General features: G+C 47.4%; 1 protein-coding gene across 2 annotated transcripts; it reads left to right on the plus strand.

Annotated features, from left to right (window-relative positions):
* The first annotated feature begins 1,778 nt into the window (after window positions 1–1,778).
* On the plus strand, window positions 1,779–19,620 carry GSS (glutathione synthetase). Of its 2 annotated transcripts, none has more exons than XM_073309929.2 (13): window positions 1,779–1,920; window positions 3,853–3,998; window positions 6,086–6,231; window positions 8,075–8,150; window positions 8,902–9,041; window positions 9,259–9,375; window positions 10,078–10,158; window positions 11,649–11,726; window positions 14,580–14,646; window positions 15,290–15,484; window positions 15,828–15,909; window positions 16,685–16,874; window positions 18,281–19,620. In XM_073309929.2, the coding sequence occupies exons 2-13, from the start codon at window positions 3,861–3,863 to the stop codon at window positions 18,402–18,404; spliced, it is 1,434 nt and encodes a 477-aa protein (XP_073166030.1). In that variant the 5' UTR covers window positions 1,779–1,920; window positions 3,853–3,860; the 3' UTR covers window positions 18,405–19,620. The 2 variants fall into 2 exon arrangements, with proteins under 2 accessions (XP_073166030.1, XP_073166031.1); XM_073309930.2 differs by lacking the exon at window positions 1,779–1,920 and adding an exon at window positions 2,038–2,150.
* The last annotated feature ends 983 nt before the right edge of the window (window positions 19,621–20,603 follow it).

Here is a 20,603-nt window from a genome sequence, read left to right on the forward strand (position 1 = left end):
AATGTGGCGTGGATGGCTCTGCAGTGCTGTCTTTTGCCATGTGTGAAATACTTGCATCATGACCTTTGTGATTATTGGAAGCAGCTTGACACCAATTACTTAGGTCTGACACCTTCTGGCTATTTGAAGTAATCTGCTCAGCTGATTCTTTGGATCATTCACAGATCTCTTACTATGTATGGACCTCAGAGGTAACAACACAGTCTTCACCCATCTGTATGGTTCTAAGGCCGAGCTTCCCTGGGTGTTCTTAGGAGCCACACTATCATTAAAAAGTCCTATCCCCCCTCCCCTTTTATTCTTTCCTCATTGACAGGAAAACCTACTTAATGAGAGACACCACTCACCATTTATCTATTCAGGGTAAATTCAATAGATGAAGATTTATGAACTGCAAAGAGCAGAAATTTGTGGAGCTGCTGGTTTTGCTTAGATTCTTTCTCTCTGGCTAGCGTCTGAGCTTTTTCTTTCAAATCTTCCACAACTGCTGTAGTGCTGGTGCCCTCCAATGGTGGGAGTGCTGTTATAAACTCGCTGCCTGTATTTTTAGCCTTGTGTCAGCTAGACCTGCTTTAAGCAGAGTTGGACAACAGTGGTAAAAGCATCAGCAGTCAGTCTACATTAGTGCTCCCACTTTTTCTAGCCCCAATGGAGCTGAATCAGTCATATAGCAACATTGAGAGATTTTTAAAGAAAAAGTTCAGTGTTAGACACAGCGTCCCAGACTGGGCCCACGGAGGAACCTATTCTCGGCCTGTGGATCACTTTCTGTCCCAAGATGTCGGCCTATGCTAAAAAAATTTGGTGTCACATTTCTTCAGTAGTGAGAGAAGTTGGAAGCATGAAGCAAAGCTGTGTAGGTATCAGGGAGACCTTTCCCAGACCTGAAGAAGGGCTCTCTGTAGCTTGCAAGCTTCTCTCTCTCACCAACAGAAGGTATTACCACCCTCCCCTTGTCTCTCTAGGTATCGGGGGGACATCGAACTGAGGAGAAGGGGACAGACTCCAAGGGCTGATGATACGCAGGGAACCCTGCTTCAGCTGACCACAGAAGTCCCGTTAAGCAGGCCTCCCCTCCTCCAGACTTTGGCAGCCGGCGAGCAGGAGGGAATCAGGAGTGCCTGGACCAGGGTTGAACGAGGACAGCTTGGGCTCCGGGAACGGAGCGGCTGCACACGGGGTGTTGGGTTCACCAGGTAAGACGATCGTGGCGGGACAAAAATGGGCCGGTCCAAGGCTGCGTTTGAGAGAGGTCGCCGTCGAGGACGTGGATTTGAAGCGCTGGTAGCTGGCCAGCGTGGGCCGGAGAGCGAGGGGTGACTCTGCTCCCCAGGTGGCCTCCAGCAACTCGCATAGGGCAGGGCATTGGGGGGAGACGCTGCCGCGGCAGGCACCGAGTGGGGTGTTTAACGATGTGCATGGTCGGGGCCTGAGCACCCTGAGGGGCTGGCTCAGCCCCCAGCGAGGCCGGCAAGGCACGGCGCGCCACCCGGGCCAGGCCAGAGCCCAGCGGCCGGCGGCTGCAGCCTGGCGCGCGCGGATCAGAGCACGAGGCCAGCCCGGCCCCCGGCTTCGCGCCCTGCCACTGCTCCTCAGCCCTTGTCGGGCGCCAAGCGCCGTGAGGGCCTGACTGAGAGCCCGGCGCAGGCGCATTGAGCGCCTGAGTACGCGGCGGGGGGGAGGCAGGGCCTCCCGCTTACGATTGATTCCTTCTGTAGCTGGTCCGGAGTCCAGCCCTGACTGGCGACCTCGCCCGCCCTCCTTACTTCCCGGTGATAGGCCCACTCTCCTGCCAATCATGGGAGAAGGCGAGCGCTCGATGCCGTTCCGGGCGCTGAGAGAGGCGCGTCCAATCAGGGGTTGAGCGGAGCAAGGGCACACTTCCCTTCGCACGCGCAGCCGGCCGGTGCCGCGAGCTAGGTACGGGGGCTAGGGGGCGGGGCCGGGGCCGGTCGCTTCCCCTGGCAGGTGGGGGAGGGGCCCTCCCCGGGCTCGGTCCGCTGACGAGTGGCGGCCTCAGGGGAGGGATCCCGCGGGGCGGGGCGGGGCCGCGCCGTCCCGCGCTCTGCCCCCACCCCCGGGTCCGTCCGCTCCTCGGGCCGGGTCCTCCCGGCGGCCCGGGGCTGGGGGGGCGCGCAGCGTTACCCGGGGTAAGTCACAGCGCTGCCCCGGGCCGGGCAGAAGGCGCCCGCGGGCCGGCAGGCGCCAAAGCGGGTCACACGCTCCCCGGGCCCCGCTCGGCGTCAGGCGGGGCCGGACGGGCCGTGACGCGCTGAGGGCGGGATAACGGAGCAAGCCAGACGCTGGTGCTGGCTCCGAGCGTTGTGGGTACGGTGGGCCCGGCTGTGCAAAGCGCCGGGCTGCTACTTCCAGGCGGCTGCCCTGGGGGGGCTTCCCCTTTGTTCCCGTAGGACTGGCTTATTTGGGGGAATAGGTCACGAACTTAACTGGTATATTTAAAAGGGCTTATTGTTTATCAACTAGACTTATAACCAAAATGGCACGCAGCCCAGGGTGCGGTATCCTGTGGCCAACGAGAAGCCCTTCACTGGGCTTTGTGTGCCTTGCTGAGAGGCACGCACCTTAAATACCGATGTCTGTTTCAACTTGACCAGTTAAATGACTGACTCCTTTCTAAAGCAGGTGTCTATATAGCGATTGTAGGCTTGTCCTCTTTCCAACATGACACTTCTCCCGGTGACGTTATGCCTTGAAAGGCTCTATTGACACTTCCGTTACATTTATAGAGTGCTGTAATAAACGTGAGCAATGCTTTGTACAGCACGTAAAGAAGCCGCGATCTGCGCCCTGAGGGGTCTCTGTTTATCTGCAGAGATAGTACAACCTGAGCAATGATGATGCAAGCTTCCCACGGACATGCTGCCTCATCAGTAGGCCTCAACCCTGCCCTGGCAGGACCAGTTCTGTGCACCATGTAGGACTGTATTCATTGTAATTAGAAATGGTGACATGCTCATCTGATATAGTTACAGCACTAACATATTTCAGTGCATCAACACTGCATGATATTTCCTTGCTCAACCGTACCTCTGTGGTGCAAAAATGTGGTTCTTGGCGCAGTCAGGTACTTTTGCCAGACTGTTCTGGCAGCTGAGGGCAAGTTACACAGATGCAGCTTGGCAGTCATGATAGAAATTACAAATTGGTGAGAGCCTGATACTTGTGTTACAGCCCTGTTCACAAGTATGGTAAAAAGAGTATAGTTCCTAACCATGTGGCTATATCCTAACCATGTTCTGGATGGTCACAAACAAGGTACCAATCAGTAGAGCAGATAAGAGAGTTGGGTTAGTCCTTGACCTCTCTGCTAAGTCAGTTTTCTAAGGGTCATGAAAACATGAGTATCTGCTTTACTACTTCTCCCCACAGAAACAGTTTTTCTATATCTGGCAATACCTTTCCCTCTAAATATGCATCTATTATGTTTAATAGGTGATATTAGAACAATTAGTTGGGTCAAAAGCCCCAGGAAGATAGTTACAGTGCCTGGCCTGAGGACCTGTTTGGCTCTTGGGCAAATGTCACAGGGAAGTTAGTGTGAGTGTTGCCTGAGTAAGAAATGCCGACTAAGGCCTATATTATGCTAAGAGCCTGTTCAACAACCCTGCGTATATCACCTCTGCTATCCAGACCAGAATTCAATACAGAAGGGAACTTGCTAAAGCTAGGAGAAAATTGCAGTTCCATCTGGTCTAATTTAAAACAAAACAACCACTTTCACACCCCCACCACCATCACCTACTAAGCAAAAAAGGTTAGGCCATGTACAGGTAAAGAGCACTGGACTCTGTTCCCTCCCCGTCCTGTGAGTGACTTCTCTTCTGTCTTTAGTATTTGAAATGACTGCCCACCTGGCCCTATGGGAAGATGTTTTGCACAATGAGCAGCTCATTCCAGAGGTAGCTGCGATCGCTGTGGATGCAGCATTGCTTGAAGGAGTTCTGATGAGGACCAAAGAGGATTCCAATTCATCCGACGTAAGCTCGGCTTATTTAACTACTCGGTGTTCTCACATAGAAATAATGCATTCTTGGAAAAGGATCAAATGATTCAGCAGGATTTCTGCCCCATAGGACAAGCTCTTGGGAGGGAGATGGTTGCAAGTGATGAGGCTTGTTTATTGAGTCGTCATGAAATGTGCGATATTTTGCAGTAACTGCACAGCTCCACAGGAGACTAACCAGAGTTGAGACAATAGCAGAGTAAGCTTTCACCACACTCCATAATACCAACTGTGGTCAGACTAAGATATTCTACTGAGAGATCTACCTGCATTATGAAAATCTGTTTTATTTGTCCATGAGAAAACATGAAGTTTGGATGTGGTGGCTTAACAGTGGATGTCAGTGCTGTGTGTTCACTCTCCCCAGGGGCAGTCCTGGTGTGATGGATGTGCTCCCAATATCTGAGCAGAGCTCATTTCTGGTAAATCCCAAGAAGTTTGTCAGTGGGAGGTTCTGCTTTTCAGGAACCTTCAGCTACCACCACAGCTGAACAAGGAGAAGAGGATGGTGTCACCTTAAATGGCCTGGACTTCGCAGGGATACCAGCTCTGCTTGGGAGGCAACTTCTCCCTTTGGTGAACCTACTGTAACTTGCCAGAGGGGAACTCGTGTGTTATAAGCAGGGTCTGTCAGACCAGGATCCTGTTTGTGGACCTGATCAGGTCCACCAGCAGCCTGTAAGAGAGAGGGACTGTGTATTGGCTGAAGGCTGGCTAGTTGCCTGGCATCTCCATGGGCAGGCTGTAGGAAGACTAGAGAAGACTGACAGTGATGCTGTGGAGTATATCTCTGCCATGTATCTTTGTGTTTTATGCTGGCTCTGCTGTCCAGTCAGTCTCTCGCAGATCAGCATCTGCCTAGGGCAGGGGTGGACAAACTTTTTGGACTGAGGGCCACATCTGAGTATAAAAATTGTATGGCGGGCCATGAATGCTCACAAAATTGGGGTTGGGGCTTGAGGTGGAGGCTCCGGGTGGTGCTTACCTCCAGTGGCTCCTGGAAGCAGCAACATGTCCCCCCTCCAGCTCCTACGCGGAGGTGTGGCTGGGCAGCTCTGCTGTGCTCTGCCCCGTCCGCAGGCACACCCCTGCAGCTCCCATTGGTCGTGGTTCCTGGCCATGGGGGGTCGGTGCTTGGGGCAGGGGCAGCGTGCGGAACAGAGCCCCTTGGATGCCTCTGCGTCAGAGCCAGAGGGGGGCCATGCTGCTGCTTCCGGGACCCGCACGGAGCAGCCCCTGACCCTGCTCCCTGGCTGGAGTGGGACAAGCCCCAGACCCCGCTCCCTAGATTAAAATGGCTGGTGGGCTGGATCCGGCCCATGGGCTGTAATTTGTCCACCCCGGGGCCTAGGGAATTCTAGGATTTGATGCTGAGGAGTAGGGAGGTAGAGTTGCAGAGCAGGCATACACATTGGCTTCTGAGAGAGGAGTTGGCTTCTCTTGGCGTGCACAAAAGGTTATGACAAACAAGGAGAATAACTTTTGTCCTGTATAAAATTGCTGTTTTCAAAGTGGCTTATGCCTGGGATGTGGTTTCAGTGAAGAGGTGAAGAGTCTGGAATTTGCAGTGACTGGAGTTGAGTAGCCAAAGTGAGTCAAAAATAATGAGACCCTCAGAGATAAATTTCAGAACTGGATATACTATAAAATTCAGTTGTTCTTTGAACAGTACTTGTGGTAAATCTGGAGTCTACATTCTACCATTAAAGTGGAAACAGAGATTATACTCTGTTAAATGAAAAGTTCAACACAGCTGTAACTAAGGAGTTGTTACTGAGGTCTCCCAACTCAAATTCCATTATATTAAGTTTTGTAAAATGGAAACACTCAAAAGTAGACATGCCAAAGTTCAGGCAATGCAGCCTGTGGTGTACTGAGGGAAAGTCTGTTCAAGGACAAATGAAGTAAGGATCTAGTCTAGAATATGTCAGTTTTAAATTGGGACTCATTTAAATGAGAACTGGCTGGGCCACACTTTCAGAGGATTTCAGCCCAGTCTGTTAGGAAAAGGAAGTGTGAGGAAAATGGCTGACTTCTCCATTGTTGGACCCTTATCTGCAGGTGGTGAATTATGCTCCCTTTACATTGCTCCCATCTGTAGTACCAAGCACCATCTTTGAACAAGCCTATGCTGTTCAGCAAGATTTTAACCTACTTGTGGATGCTATTAGCCAGAACGCGGAATTCCTGGAACGCACTCTTGCTAGGTATGTATTGTACTGTATATGTTAACTAAACAAATATTTTAAAAGTAAAGCTTCTATCACTCTTAATCTTAGTCCATTTTTGCTGTTACTTCTTGAGTTGCTGCCCTCAGTCATCTCTACTGATAGTTTATGGATGTCCCTCAAGTTCTTCAGGTTACAGACAGGGTATAAATACACCACTTCTGCTACAGGTTACACTTTCTGTCTGCCAGACTGGTCACAGAACTAACCTCTCCTTTTCCCCACCACATTAGGTTTTATAAAATGGTTGCCAGTAGTTCATAAGTAGTTAGGTGCATTAGACTCTACATTCTTATTTAAGTTTAGTATTTTTTAGCTGTTTTCAGTAAGGGTTTTGGGTCTCTTTGGGCCTTGCAAAAGATGACAGATCTATATGGGAAAATGGGGTATGGGTAGGGCTTCTCTTGCCCCACTATATGCTCCACTTCAGATGGTCTTACAGACTTTCCTCCCACCTGGGAACCTGCTTGAGACTTAAATTCAGTGTTAACCACTGGGATCTCGCTGTCTGTATCGCTGTTCGCTGAAGGTTTTGTTTCTGGCAGCTGTTGGCATGGCCAGGAGGGTCTGAGAGCTGCAGGTTCTGATTGCCAGACCATGTAATAAAATATTCCACAAAGACAAGATGCTTGGGCCTTCCCCCAAATTTTGGACCAAAATTCTGTCAGACTTTCAGCTCCATCTGTTGCTATCCCTACCTGTCTAGTAATCCTGGGGAGCTGAGGGTGCACCTTGTATGTTCAAAGAGCTGTTGTACTATGGCAACATGACTGATCTGTTCTGACCCTTGTGGGGGGAGGAAAGGGACTAAAGGTTGTGCCATCTAACCTGCAGGGCTGTCTAAATGGACATTTGCCAGAAAAGACGTCCACACCCCAACCTAGTAGCTGATACCTGTAGCTATGTGGCCAGGCCCAGGATTCCCCTTGGCCAGGGGAAGTGAGGGTAGTGTGTTATGTAAACAACTTATTGCTAGTAAGTAATCCAGTTGTTTGGAGTAGAACATACATGTAGTTTGTGCCAGGGCCCTTTCTAGAAGGGTTATACAGTGGTGAGTACAGTGATGTGCAGCATGGCCAGCCAGTAAACTACCAAAACGTGAATTTGGTGGTGGCCCCCAGAATTTGCACTGTAAATTATTATACCAGACCCCAGTGGGAGTGGGGAGACTTTTGGTCTTTATCTTTGCTGCTTTTCTCTATCTTCTGTTTGTCTTCTCTCTCTTCCTTCACAGAGATTCACACTGGCAGCTGCAGAGGGAGAGTATGGGAGGGAGAGCCTCTGCAGCATGGGGCCTGGGTCGCATGCAGGTTTAAACTAGTGTAAATGGTGGATTCTCTGTAACTAGAAGACTTTAAACTATGATTTGAGGACTTCAGTAACTCAGCCAGAGGTTAGGGGGCCTATTACCGGAGTGGGTGGGTGAGGTTCTGTAGCCTGCGATATGCAGGAGGTCTGACTGACTAGATGATCATGACAGTCCCTTCTGACCTTTAACTGTATGAGTCTCTGAACCTTCTTCACAGAGAAGCTTTTTATCAGGGTCCCTATTGCTGTGTGTGTGGATAAGGGTTATCTGACCACTTGAAACTCTTGCCTTAGGCACAAGGGTACATTGTAAATGCTCTAGGTGAGGCTTGAGCTTGTGCAGCTCTTACTAATGCTCAAGAGCATGGTCTGACCACAGTCCTGTGCATTGTGCTGGGGAGTGTATCCTGTAGCTTCCACCATGTAATAGATAATAAATAAAGCCCTTACCTGAGGAAATCTATCTCCCTTATAGCAAAGTAAATTGATTGGTATACTCTTTTTTTTTCTCTAGCACCATCAAAGTGGATGACTTCACAGCTCATCTCTTTAAAATCTACAAGCAAGTTCTGAAAGAAGGGTTGGCTCAGGTATCCCACAGGAAGTAGTCTCCCCCTTCTTCCCTCCTCTCCCCCTCCCACCGCCCCATTAGCAGCCACTCTCCTTTCTTTCATAATGGAAGTTTGGGTTTTTTTGGTAATTTGAAAGATCTCTCCTACAGGTTGATTTTTGAATTGTTCAGTCAGTAGGAGGATGTATAGGGCTACTCTCTAGATTATGGTATCTTGAGTAACTTGTCCCATTTTATGAGACCGTTCAGCAATCATGCCTCTAAGTATTTTTGGTGGGTATTGCTGGGAGCAGTCTAACCTTGTGTGAAAGAGGACCGTGATTATACATACATCTAATGTTGTCTTCTGAAAGTCTCAAAAGAGCATTTTGCTGAGTTCCAGTTCAATGTAGCTGGGTCAGAAGTAGCACTTAAGGGCTTTCCTGTGCTGTTAAATTTCTTTTGTAGCACAGTTACATCAGTTACCTTTTCTTGCCATGGGATGTATATGAAAGAGGGAAATGATAAGGGTTTCATATGATGTCTGTCCAAATAAATGCAGGAAATAAGCTAAGGACCCAACCAACAGTCTTTACTCTGCCAAAACTCTATTTGACACCAGTGGTTACTTTATCAGAGTGAAGATTGCTGGCTGCAGCCCTAAAAAAGGGGGTTTTTAAGTGAATTTGTCAAAGTGGCCTGTGGCAAGTGAGGTGCCTCACTATGCTGGTCAGAGATGTGGAGGAATGGCCGTGTGCTATATTTTGTATTTTATTTTCCCTCTCGTTCAGTCAGTGTTCTTAGGAATAAATCGCTCAGATTATATGGTTGACCTTGGTGCAGATGGCACTCCAGCACTGAAGCAAATCGAAATAAACACCATTGCTGCCAGCTTCGGAGGCCTTACTTCGAGAACCACTGCTGTGCATCGGTAAGGGAACCCCTTTGAAACAAAGGCCAGTCCCGGATACTTCATTGCTTAGCCAGTGAGGAGGTTTCAGCAAACCATCAGTCTGCATGCTCTGTGTGTCTTGTGCTGTCACCCTGTCATAACCTCTTAATATCCACAAACTCTCTGAACTTCTGTTTTACAAATCCTAGGTCAGCTGGGATCATCATGTGATTTTGTTATTTCTCTTATATCACAGGCACATATTGAATGTTTTGGGGAAGTCCAAGGAAGCTTCGAAGTTACTGGACAATAATCCATGCAAAGGGATTGCCTTGGGTATTGCGAAAGCTTGGGAACTCTATGGCTCAACCAGGTAAGGGAGGAGTAGCCTGTGGGAAGATGTCAGGATGAGTACACATTTATTTCTCGAACTGCACCTTTTAAAAGGGATCTATTTAATATATACAACATTTCTTTTAACTCTGTAGTGCTCTAATTCCCCTACCATCCCAGAGAAGGAGGATCTCTGTTCTTCAGAGCACAAAAAGAAAAGGAGTACTTGTGGCACCTTAGAGACTAACAAATTTATTGGAGCATAAGCTTTCGTGAGCTACAGCTCACTTCATCGGATGTTAGTCTCTAAGGTGCCACAAGTACTCCTTTTCTTTTTGCGAATACAGACTAACACGGCTGCTACTCTGAAACAGAGCACAAAGTTACTGGGTTGGCCATACACTGTTTTCTTTAAAATTACACAGTATCCAGCTGCCCACAGGTACTCCCTAAAAGGCATGAAAGACTTGTACTGCTAGAAGACTTTTTGTAGCCATTCTTGAATCCTCCTATTTCTTCCCCTTGTGCTCCTGCCCAGAGCTACTTTTCAGTAAGAACACGGCACCTGGCACTGCCTTTTAGCAGTGGACTAGGAACTAGCAAAGAACATCAGTTGGAAAGCCATGCAAGCAACACACACCACCAAAGTGAATTTAAAAGATGAAATGTTTAGCTAGAGGTCCATAGTTCTGTGTGGGGTGTGTTTCAGGTTCTGATGCAGTTCTTGGGGTGTATATTTCAGGGCTGTGGTGGTGTTCCTGGTTGCAGACACCGAAAGGAATATTTTTGACCAACGCTGCATAGAAAATGAGCTGTGGACCAGGTAACTGTTTAACGTTTTAGGATGAAATAATTTGTTTAATCCCACTTTACAAGGACCCAGATCACATAACTCATTTTAAAAAACAAACAAAAAAACCTTGCATGTCTTTCTAGTATTATCTTAGATTATTAAAATTGAGCATTTAAAAATCCAATTTGCTTTTAAACACTTGTGTTAGGGTTACTTAGCGTTTCAGTTTGGGCAATAGACATGCTCTTAGACCGGGGTGGACAAACTACAGCTCATGGGCCAGATCCAGCCCCTCAGGGCTTTGGATCTGGCCTGCAGGATTGCCACCCCTGTGGCGCTCCCAGAAGCGGCCAGCACCATGTCCCTGTGGCCCCTGGGGGAGGGGGATCAGAGGGCTCCGTGCATTGTCCTTGCCTGTGGGTACCTCCCCTGAAGCTCCCATTGGCAGGTCCCGTTCCCAGCCAATGGGAGCTTCAGGGAAGGTACCCACAGGCAAGGGCAATGCGAGGAGCCCTCTGCCCCAGATGCAGCAGGGATGTGGTGCTGGCCACTTCTCGTGGCGGCATGGGGCAAGGGTGGGCAGGCAGGCAGGGAGCCTGCCTTGGCCTCGGTGCGCATCACTGCAACTCCAGAGCTGCTCCAGGTAGGCCGGGCCAGAGCCTGCACCCCTACCCCAAGCCCCTTGCTGCACCTCAACCCCCTGCCCTGAGCCCCCCTTGTATACTCCGCACGCCTCCTGCACCCCAACCCCCTGCCCTGAGCCCCCTTGTACACCTCACCCCCTCCCACACCCTGCACTCCCTCTCGCAACCCAACCCCCTGCCCCAGCCCTACATTCATGGCACTGCATGCAATTTCCCCACCCAGATGTGGCCCTTGGGTCAAAAAGTTTGCCTACCCCTGTCTTAGACTATGAGCAAAGAATAAAACTGATACTTTCTGATGGTCCTCCTGTATTAGAGCAATGCTATTGTATTTGGGGGGTCACAACAGTGCAGGGGAATATTTCTGTTCATAATAGGCTTGGTTGTACACCACCTCACTTCCCCTTATACCCTCAACCCCTCCCCCACTTCAAATCTAAATTATGACCTAAGACCATCACAATTCTCTATCCTTATAGTGACTTCTCAAAGGATCCTAGTCCAGTTACAGTGGTATGAAAACCTAGGGATGTATCTTTCTGCTTTTTTATCTATTTTGTGCTATGTATATTAATACGATGGGCAGGAGTGATGGGGACAATCTCCTTGATGGAAAGGGGACACTTGATTATGGGCCAGCCACATAGACCTTTTTAATTTCATTACCTTGGCTCCTCGCCAGTATTTAAGAGCTCTGGGTGCCGAGGAAAATCTATTAGAGTTAAATTACCTTGGAAAAAGGGAAGAGAAGCCAGCAAGCCTTACCCTTTTCCTCTAGGGCTCTAAAGCCATTGGGGATGTAGATTCCACTTGTGATTTCACTTGCAGATATCTGTCTCTTTGCCAAGTTCAATGACTCTCACTCCTCTCTCAAAGGAATATCCGGGTGATCCGGAGACGGTTTGAAGATGTGTTTGAAAAGGCATCTTTAGATAACGACAGGAGACTGTACATGTAAGTACTTGCCGAGGCCCTGCCACAGCATTCTGCTGTGTTCTTAAACAGGCATTAGACACAGATGTGTGACCCCAGATTGGCAGAGGTGGGTCTGAGACATTCTTTTCACATCACACTCAGTAAATGGCAACTTTCAGTCCAAATTGGTGGCATATCCCTCTCTTTTGAGATTTTAGTAGGTTTAACATTTTTATCCTCTTCAATAAGAAATCCAGAGCTTGCTTTTCCTGGATTCACTGGAACTGAAATGGTTTTAGAAACCATTTCTGGGTTGTTTTTTTGTTTTTTTACATGGAGGCATAAATTCCCTCTTCTGAACCACAGCCCTGAGGACCTGGCAGGATGGCATGTTTCGTTCATGTGTGTGTATAAAAACAGCGTAACAGTTATAGAGCAGTGTTTCTCAAGCTTTTTGGTACCAGGCACTGGCTTTACTGCCTTCTTAAAGTGTGTCAGGGAGATCTTGGGGACCGGCACCAGTCCATGGACCAGTCGTTGAGAAACACTGTCCTAGAGGGTGCCCCAAAGAGCACTCTTCTGCTTACTGGCGGTGTGACACATTGCTCATGGGAACGTACGTTTACTGGGAGAACTTTATTGCATGGTTATTAGTGCCACCATAGGAAGCACTGTTCCCTTACTCTTCTCAGTTGTTGTAACCTCCATCTTATTCATTAGTTGGAGAAAGTCTCACTATTTCTGCTCTTCAGTCTCCTGGAGTCCTGACACAGGTCAGACTGTTGAAACTATAGTGTGACATTCACAAAATCCAAATATGGTGCTTATTATCATTTGTTTTGGGCAGGTCCTCAGTGTGCATGACGCTGTCCAACCATAAACGGGGCAAGTCATGTCCCAAAGTTTAGCTATGTGGCTACATTCATTTCTCTCCAGTTCCACATTTGATGTTTCTACAGTTTTGTGTGTGTGTGTGTCCCATACCCCCGACTTTTTAATCAGAGATATCATATCAAACAATGTGTACGTTTCCTCCAGGAATTCCTCCTTTCTTACTGACTGAATCCCTTTAAATCATACGTGGTATATAATTAACTTCTCCAGCTGTTACTCACTGATCATGTACAGAGTTGGTGAAGCCAGAGCTTGGTCTTGTGATAGCTGCTGAACTGGAGAGTGGATATACTAAGATCACCTGCATTATCAAGATATCAGAGTTGTTGTTCATATCTGAGACTTAATGGCAAATCTAGGGCAAACTGCTCTTCCAGTGATTTGGGAAGAACAACTTCAATATTTTAGGACAGTGGTTCTCAAACTGTGGTCTATGGAGTGTTAGCTGGTGCTCTGCAGAGAGCAGGCAGGTCACACAGTGCGGCCTTCTTCTTCCAGCTGGTGGTGTCGCATCCAGGCTCTTCATTGCAAAGAAAAATCTGGGTGTCCATAGAAACAGAGGACAGTCTTGATGCATCTACCCTGGACCACTTCTGTAGAGCAGCAGATAGAGCCAGAGCTATCAACATACTGGAGGAGCCAGATGTTGCTGGAGAGGGACCAGAACCACTGGTGGGAGAGGATTGTCCTGGAGAGAAGAAAACCAGACAGTATATCCAGGGGGAGTGGAGGGAGAGGAGGACAAGGCAGTTGGTGAGGCATTTGGGCTTGATGCAGAGTTTGCGGGGTGAGGTTCTTTGGCTTGAATTCATAGATTCTTAGATACTAAGGTCAGAAGGGACCATTATGATCATCTAGTCTGACCTTCTGCACAATGCAGCCCACAGAATCTCACCCACCCATTCCTGCGAAAAACCTCTCACTTATGTCTGAGCTATTGGAGTCCTCTAATTGTGGTTTAAAGACTTCAAGGAGCAGAGAATCCTCCAGCAAGTGACCCGGGCCTCATGCTACAGAGGAAGGCAAAAAACCTCCAGGGCCTCTTCCAATCTGCCCTGAAGGAAAATTCCTTCCCGACCCCAAATATGGTAATCAGCTAAACCCTGAGCATATGGGCAAGGTTCACCAGCCAGACACCCAGGAAAGAATTTTCTGTAGTAACTCAGATCCCACCCCATCTAACATCCCATCACAGGCTGTTGGGCCTATTTACCGTGAATATTTAAAGATCAATTAATTACCAAAATCACGTTATCCCATCATACCATCTTATACAGGAGGTCAGTATAATGGTCACTTCTGGTTTTAAAATTTATGGATTTTCACTAGAGAAGGGAAGTATGTGCAGGAGAGCTGAGAAGGGGACCAGTAGCAGAAGAGCACTGGCAAGGGTGTGAGGAGATGTCAAGGAGACAGTGGATGAAATCTTGACCCCATTGAAGTCAATGGGAGTTTGTCATTACTTTCAACAGAGCCAAGATTTCACCCAAAATGTGATTAGCTTTTACTGTGACCAAGAGCAGAAGACTGATGGTATTAAATGTAGTTAAAAATACATCAGAACTTTCCTACAGTCACTTCTCCATAGAAGCAATTGTTGTAGTTGCCACAGGGATGTTACGCAACAACAAATAGAAGGGGAGATGGTCTGTGCACTGGGACGGGAGGTGCTTTAAAAAGCTAGATAACTGTTGCTCTTGAAGGAGTTCATGTCTGATTGTTCGTATGTTCTGAACGCTCCATTTCTCAAATTGTTGATCTTCTGATGCATAACCAGAGGCTTCTAGCTACTCTTCTGTGAAAAGCCTTGCATGCGTGCCATACACAGCTGGCTCCATCATCAGTTGCTTGCCCCACTAGCTAATCATTACCCACAGAGCTGTCTATACGTGCATTGTTCTTCACAGATGTTCGCTTTCAGGACATGGAGGGAGAGCCATCCGTATTACAGTCTGAGGGCTAGAGGAGGATGGATTGATATGATGGTCTTTATTCTAGGGAAGGCCAAGAGGTTGCGGTGGTGTATTACAGAGAAGGTTACATGCCAGAGAACTATAACAAACAGGTGGGTACTGACTGCTTTTATTTAAAAAGCAAACACCAAGTTCAGTTACCCTGAACGGGGTCATTCGTCCCTCAAGTTTGTAAATTACCTTGGAAATCCCTTAATTATCTGAGCTTCTTCAGTGCACCCCTGGCATTTGGATAGTGCTGGTTTGGGGAATATCTGGGACGTATGAACAGATTTCTTCTCAAAACAATTTTCTGCTGCACATTGTTGTCAGTTCAGTGCTTTTACTAAGCTGAAGGGGACACATTCACTGGTAATGTAACCCTCTGACTAGAGGTAATGTCTGACCTGAAGTATTGCATTAGGACCATGTTGGAAAAGTACATGTCTGAAATGGATTTTTATCCTTGTTTAAAAGGCTTTAGGCAATAAGGTACTTCCAGACTAGCACCAGAGCGTAGAATCACCACCAGTGCTGAGCTGTCTGTCTGAGCCAATCCAGTGAAGAATCATTTGCTAGTGCTTCTTCCAGCAGTAGGAAAAGACCCACATGGATTCGGGTCTGCATGCCTTCTGTGTGCTCCTTTCCTGTCCGCTGGGGCTGCATGAGAATGTTTAACTATAGGAAGTGGAATACATGTGGGGGATCAGGGAACCTACATTCATTCAAGTGACTCTTGCTATATCTCCCTCTTAGAACTGGGAGGCACGGTTGTTGATTGAAAGGTCCAAAGCAGTTAAGTGTCCTGACATTGCTACCCAACTTGCTGGGACCAAAAAAGTTCAGCAGGAATTGAGCCAGCCAGGAGTCGTGGAGAGATTACTGCCCAGCCGGGCTGAGGCGGTTGCTCGGATAAGAGCGACATTTACTGGCCTCTATTCCCTGGATATGGTAAGTAGTCTCATTTACGTGGTGCATAAAGCAACACTTCTGTCTCCTACCTAGTTCACACCTGCTTTGATTTGATTGTGTGACCTTTTAGTTAAAAACTATAGCACAGTAGGAGAGTAGTGAAAAATGTATTTAAAAAACCCTCTCTTAAACAGTGTCAAATTTAAGACTTCAAGTTGTTTTTTGTTTTGTGTTTTTCTGGCCTCTTCAGTGAACTTGCTGTGCGGGGTGTGGTATTTCTGCTCAGTTTTGGAGTAGAACAAATAGCCAGCTGTTCTGGAGATAGAAACAGGGACAGAAATACTGCTGGGATTTTGCTGTTGCTATTTCTGTCTCCCACTAGGGCGAAGAAGGTGCTAAGATGGTTGCAATGGCCATTGCTGATCCGGAACGATATGTGCTAAAGCCTCAGCGGGAAGGCGGAGGTATTCAGCTTCCTTGATTTGTGAGCTACAGAGCCCAGCAGCCTGGCTGGAGGATCAGGCCTTTGCATTTCTCTAGGATATTTGTTCTGTATTTTCATTGCAGTGTTCGTAAGATACCTGGAACAGGCAAGGTGCCTTATAACGCCATATTTGGTGTATGTAATACTTCGGCTTTCCTCTTACCAGCTGTGGCATTAGGACACAGAAGTGGCTTAAAGCCATCTTCACTCCCCCTCTGTGAGTTTTGTGTTGCACCTCTTGGAGGCACAGCACAAAATCTCACCCAGCAAGTTTACTTATGCACTCTTCCTTCTGTCTCTGCCCAATTAGTACAAGCATCTTCATCTCTTCCAACATCCTGAGTTGACTGGTCAGCTTTGGTTTTCCTTCTTTCCTGCCTCTTGTTCATAGAGAGATTTGTCTTTTTAACCTGTCTTTCAAACCTGCAGGCTGTTCTGCAGCCATGGGCCAGCCCCTGTGCGCCCCCCACTCCCACCCATTGATAGTGCTCATGATTGCAGTTGTTGGGGTTGGTGATCACTGAGGGGATCCCAGGACCCAGACTAGTGGAAACCAGGCCCATAGTATTGAATCTAGAATTCCATGGAGAGCCAGTGCTGTCTCCAGGGGGTGGTGATTGCATCCATCCTCGTTGCTTCATGGGTGGATGTTCACATTTGCACCATTTGCAGTTTCTTCAGGGCCATCTAATGCAACTGGATCCAATGGCTTCTGCTGTGGGGATTTGTTGAAATGTATGATTGTATGTTACCAGGGAACAATCTCTATGGGGAAGAGCTCAAGCAACTTCTGGAGAAGATTAAAGACAGCCCTGAGAGGTCCTCCTATATCCTAATGGATAAGATCACACCTCGGACATCAATGAATTACTTGCTCAGGGCTCACAGTCCCTTGAAAATATCAGAATGTATCTCCGAGTTGGGGTTTTTTGGTGTCTTCATCAGGTGAGAAGTTGGCTTTCTTTGCAATATTGCCATGTCCCGGTCTCGGCCATCCCCTCAGCTTTGGTAAATTAAAACAGTTCTGAGCAGCAGGCATTACAGTGCAGCAGCACCAGCCAGACAAGTGTGCGGAAATGAGTGCATAACAGAAATGCAGCTCTTCCAACATCACCTCTGTCCATAGCTTTCTGTGCATGTCACACAGGCACCAAACTGTGGCACACTTGCACTCCCAGCTAGTGCCAGACTCTACCAGTTTAAAATACAATTAGAATTCATGCCAGCAGACTGGAACATAAGCTGCCTGAAGTAAAAAGGATTAGAAACTTGATTTCCAAGGGTGTCATCTTCAGGATCTTAGGCCCTACAGGAATTTCATGAGCCAGGTACCACAGAGAAAAAGATATTAATATTGGCAGGTCTCTCTGTGCTCTCTGGTGCTGAGTTGTGCAGCAGCCTCGAATACATTCCAGGCCAGAGGTTTTCACTGAATGGACTATGCAGCTGAGCAATACTGCTTACTGTACAGTTTTCCCTGTACTATGTATTTTGATACTATGTCAGCTGATGCTTTGACTCTCCCCTTTTTGTGTATGGACAAACCCAACCCCTCCAGGGCCCCTAGAAATGTTGCCATGATTTCAGAATAGAAATCCATTATATACAGTTTTGAAGACAAACATTCTCCTCAGCAGCACTTACAGCCCAACACTGGATATGCTAGGGAGAAAGAACTAAAGTGCAATTGATGAGAAATTGACTAGCCTATGTACAAGCCCAATGCAAACAGTAGTCAACATACCTAGGGCAAGAGAAATTTTTTTTTAAATTGAAAAATGGAGCTAGTGCCATAGGAAATTCCTTAGTTTTACAACTATTTTAACTTGACAGGTTTTTTTTTTTTCTTTCCCCCCTCTCTTGCAGCCAGCCTGCTCTAATCTTAGGCAGGCCCAGTTGCCTCTCATTTTCCTGTCATGTGTTGAAGGCACAAAGTCTAATGAATTTCCTGAATTTAATTTGCCAATATAGCTCTTTCTTGTGCTGTGACCTAGGGATTATGGTTGTGAAGGTGCTATTATTGCATTGTTTCCTTGGTAGATGTACTCTTCCTGAAACAGGCTCACATCTAATCTTTTTGGGGCAGGGTCTGTCTTTGTTTGTGCTTTGCCTAGCACAGTGGAATCCTGGCCCAGGACTACAGCTCCTAGGTGCTACAGTAATACAAATCTGTTCTCAACAGAAGAGAAGCCTTACCATTAGGCCCAAAGTGTTTTACACATGTCCTATTGCCCAGGGCTGTGGCAGAGGGGGACCAGGCTAGAATTCTGCAGATCTAGGATCAGTAGAAATGCCAGACATTGAATAAAGCTTTAAATTTTGCAGCTGCTCACTTTAACCTTTCATTGCAGGCAGGGGAAGGACATTGTGGTGAATAAGCACGTCGGTCACCTCTTGCGAACCAAGGCAGTTGAGCATGCAGATGGCGGGGTGGCAGCTGGGGTGGCTGTGCTGGATACTCCCTATGTGATATGAAGAGGATACCTCCCACATCTGTTGCCCTAACTGCTGCCAGAAGAGCTGTGATTTCCTTTAGGGTTTGATAACTTCAGTGTCTTGTTAAATTTCTGTAAGCAGGACCACAGGGACATTCCCCCTCCTAGCACAGTGATCATGGGGAGGGTACGTGCAATCACACTTGTACCAAATACTTGTGCTACTCCCCCACCCAAGTCTTTCCTTTTTAATTCTTCCCTCAGAAAGTCTTGGGTTCTCATCTGATCTTTTTGCCTTGTTGATAACTTCACACAAGCTAATCCACAGACCCATCACCACCTCTGCTCCAGGCAGCCAGATGTGAATGTAACAGTCTGAATTGTCCTGAATGCAGCTGCTTTCTCAGGAATGAGGCCAACCTATTGTTCAGAACTCCTTGTAACTAGGAGTTGGGATTTCCATATGTACCCTGTTCAAGACACTACAGCTGCCCAGTCTCTCCTTAAGTGCCTGATCCCAGAGGGTTATATGTGCCTTCCACATTTTCTGCTTCTCATTTAGTTGCTACCTATGAGGGCATTTGTTTTCTGGGCCAAAGGAAAGGAAGATGGAGAACAGAAATGAGGGTTGATGGATTTAGTTAAGGGCTTCCCACCCTAATGCTGCTAGCCACTGTAGTAGAGAGAGAGCCTGGAGCGAGGCCTGAACCAAAGTCAGCAAAAAAAAAAAAGCTATGAGTAAAAGTCAGACTATCAAAAAGCAGTTGCTTGCTTACAAGTTCACTGTCTGGTACATGCATGAGGCATACGCATAGCTAGCATTGCTAAAGCCCAGGCATTCCGAAGAAGTTTTAGGTACAGGGTATTAATGTAAGCACATTCCAGAAGGCTGGTACAGGTACACCACAACAGAGTTATGGAAACAAACACAATCCTAGGAGAGTGTACAGAAACACACCAACCCCAAGTAGGACAAAGATAGAAGGCTAGAACGATGGATGGAGATGTCTTGTTCAAACCAGCGCAAACAAGGTGTAGGGTTGGTAACCACTCATGCCAGGAGTGTAATACGTAACTTGTTTGTATCAATGTATAAAAGGAGAAATTATAGGAGGGGGCAACAGAAAATCCTGCTGCTGACTGAGCTGAGCCCTTGTCAGTGGGCACTCATGTTAGCTTACATGTAACCATAGAGCCAGGGGGCTAATACTGTGTCTTAAGGGCAATAAACCTGGCCAAGGGCCTTTGCCACTGAACCGAGTCTGGTCTTTCTGGGTAATGTTATGGAGGTCCGCTGTACTAGCTATCTGCACAGAGCTGGGACAGCACACGCACGCAAACTGACGGCACTGGCTGACCCTGATGGCTGATTTGGTAAGTGGTGAGCTGTCCACTGTAGGAATTGACATCTAACATAACAGCAAACTCTGAGCTAGGGACCCCCCTTTCTTTTCCCTTCAGATCCCCACAGGGTTCAATGAGGAATAGACCTGCTGGGTAACAAGTAAAGGTAGGCCACAGGATTTTAAAAAAGAAAGTGGGGAAAGGTGGACTGGAATACGTAAGGCTATGGTTGGGACAGTAGCCTGAAAGAAGAAGAAGAAAAGTAAGAAGGGTAGACTATTGCCGTGGCTGTGAGATGGCTAAGGCGAAATGCCATAAAATTGGTGAGGCAAGTAACGGAACCAAAACAAGAGAAGAGGTAACCTAACCTGTCGAGCACGGGAATGCCGAGGCCCTGCTGCGAGGGCATCGGGCACTTCAGATGCATGATATGCTTGAGCAACTGAAACAGGAAAATAAAGAGTCTGGGAGCCGCAACAGAAAATCTGCAAAAAAAAGTACCATCTTCCAACATAAATATTGGAGGGCAACAACAGACTGCAGGTACTTTCATAGCACCTGGAATGTGGGGACAGAAATGGAAAGAGGGGGCCTTAGCAAAATTAAAAGGTGGAACATGGGATTATTGGAGTGTGTGGTGCAATGGGGACGTGTGGAATGACCTAGACCACCTCCTCTCTAACAATCCTGGGCAGGGACCACTGCACTGCACCAACTCCTTATGATAAGAGCCAGGTTTTGGCAAAGCCTAAACTGAGACAGAGTGGTACCTCTTAGAATGGGCGAAGCACACGGAGAGGGGGAGGAAGAACACTCAGGTCTTTCCAGAGAGTGGAGATTGAATAGGTGAAGAAACACAATGGTTAACAGATTTCATTAGACAACATGAGCTGTG

This window comes from Lepidochelys kempii, chromosome 13 (assembly GCF_965140285.1).
Source record: "Lepidochelys kempii isolate rLepKem1 chromosome 13, rLepKem1.hap1, whole genome shotgun sequence".
NCBI classification, from domain to species: domain Eukaryota; kingdom Metazoa; phylum Chordata; order Testudines; family Cheloniidae; genus Lepidochelys; species Lepidochelys kempii.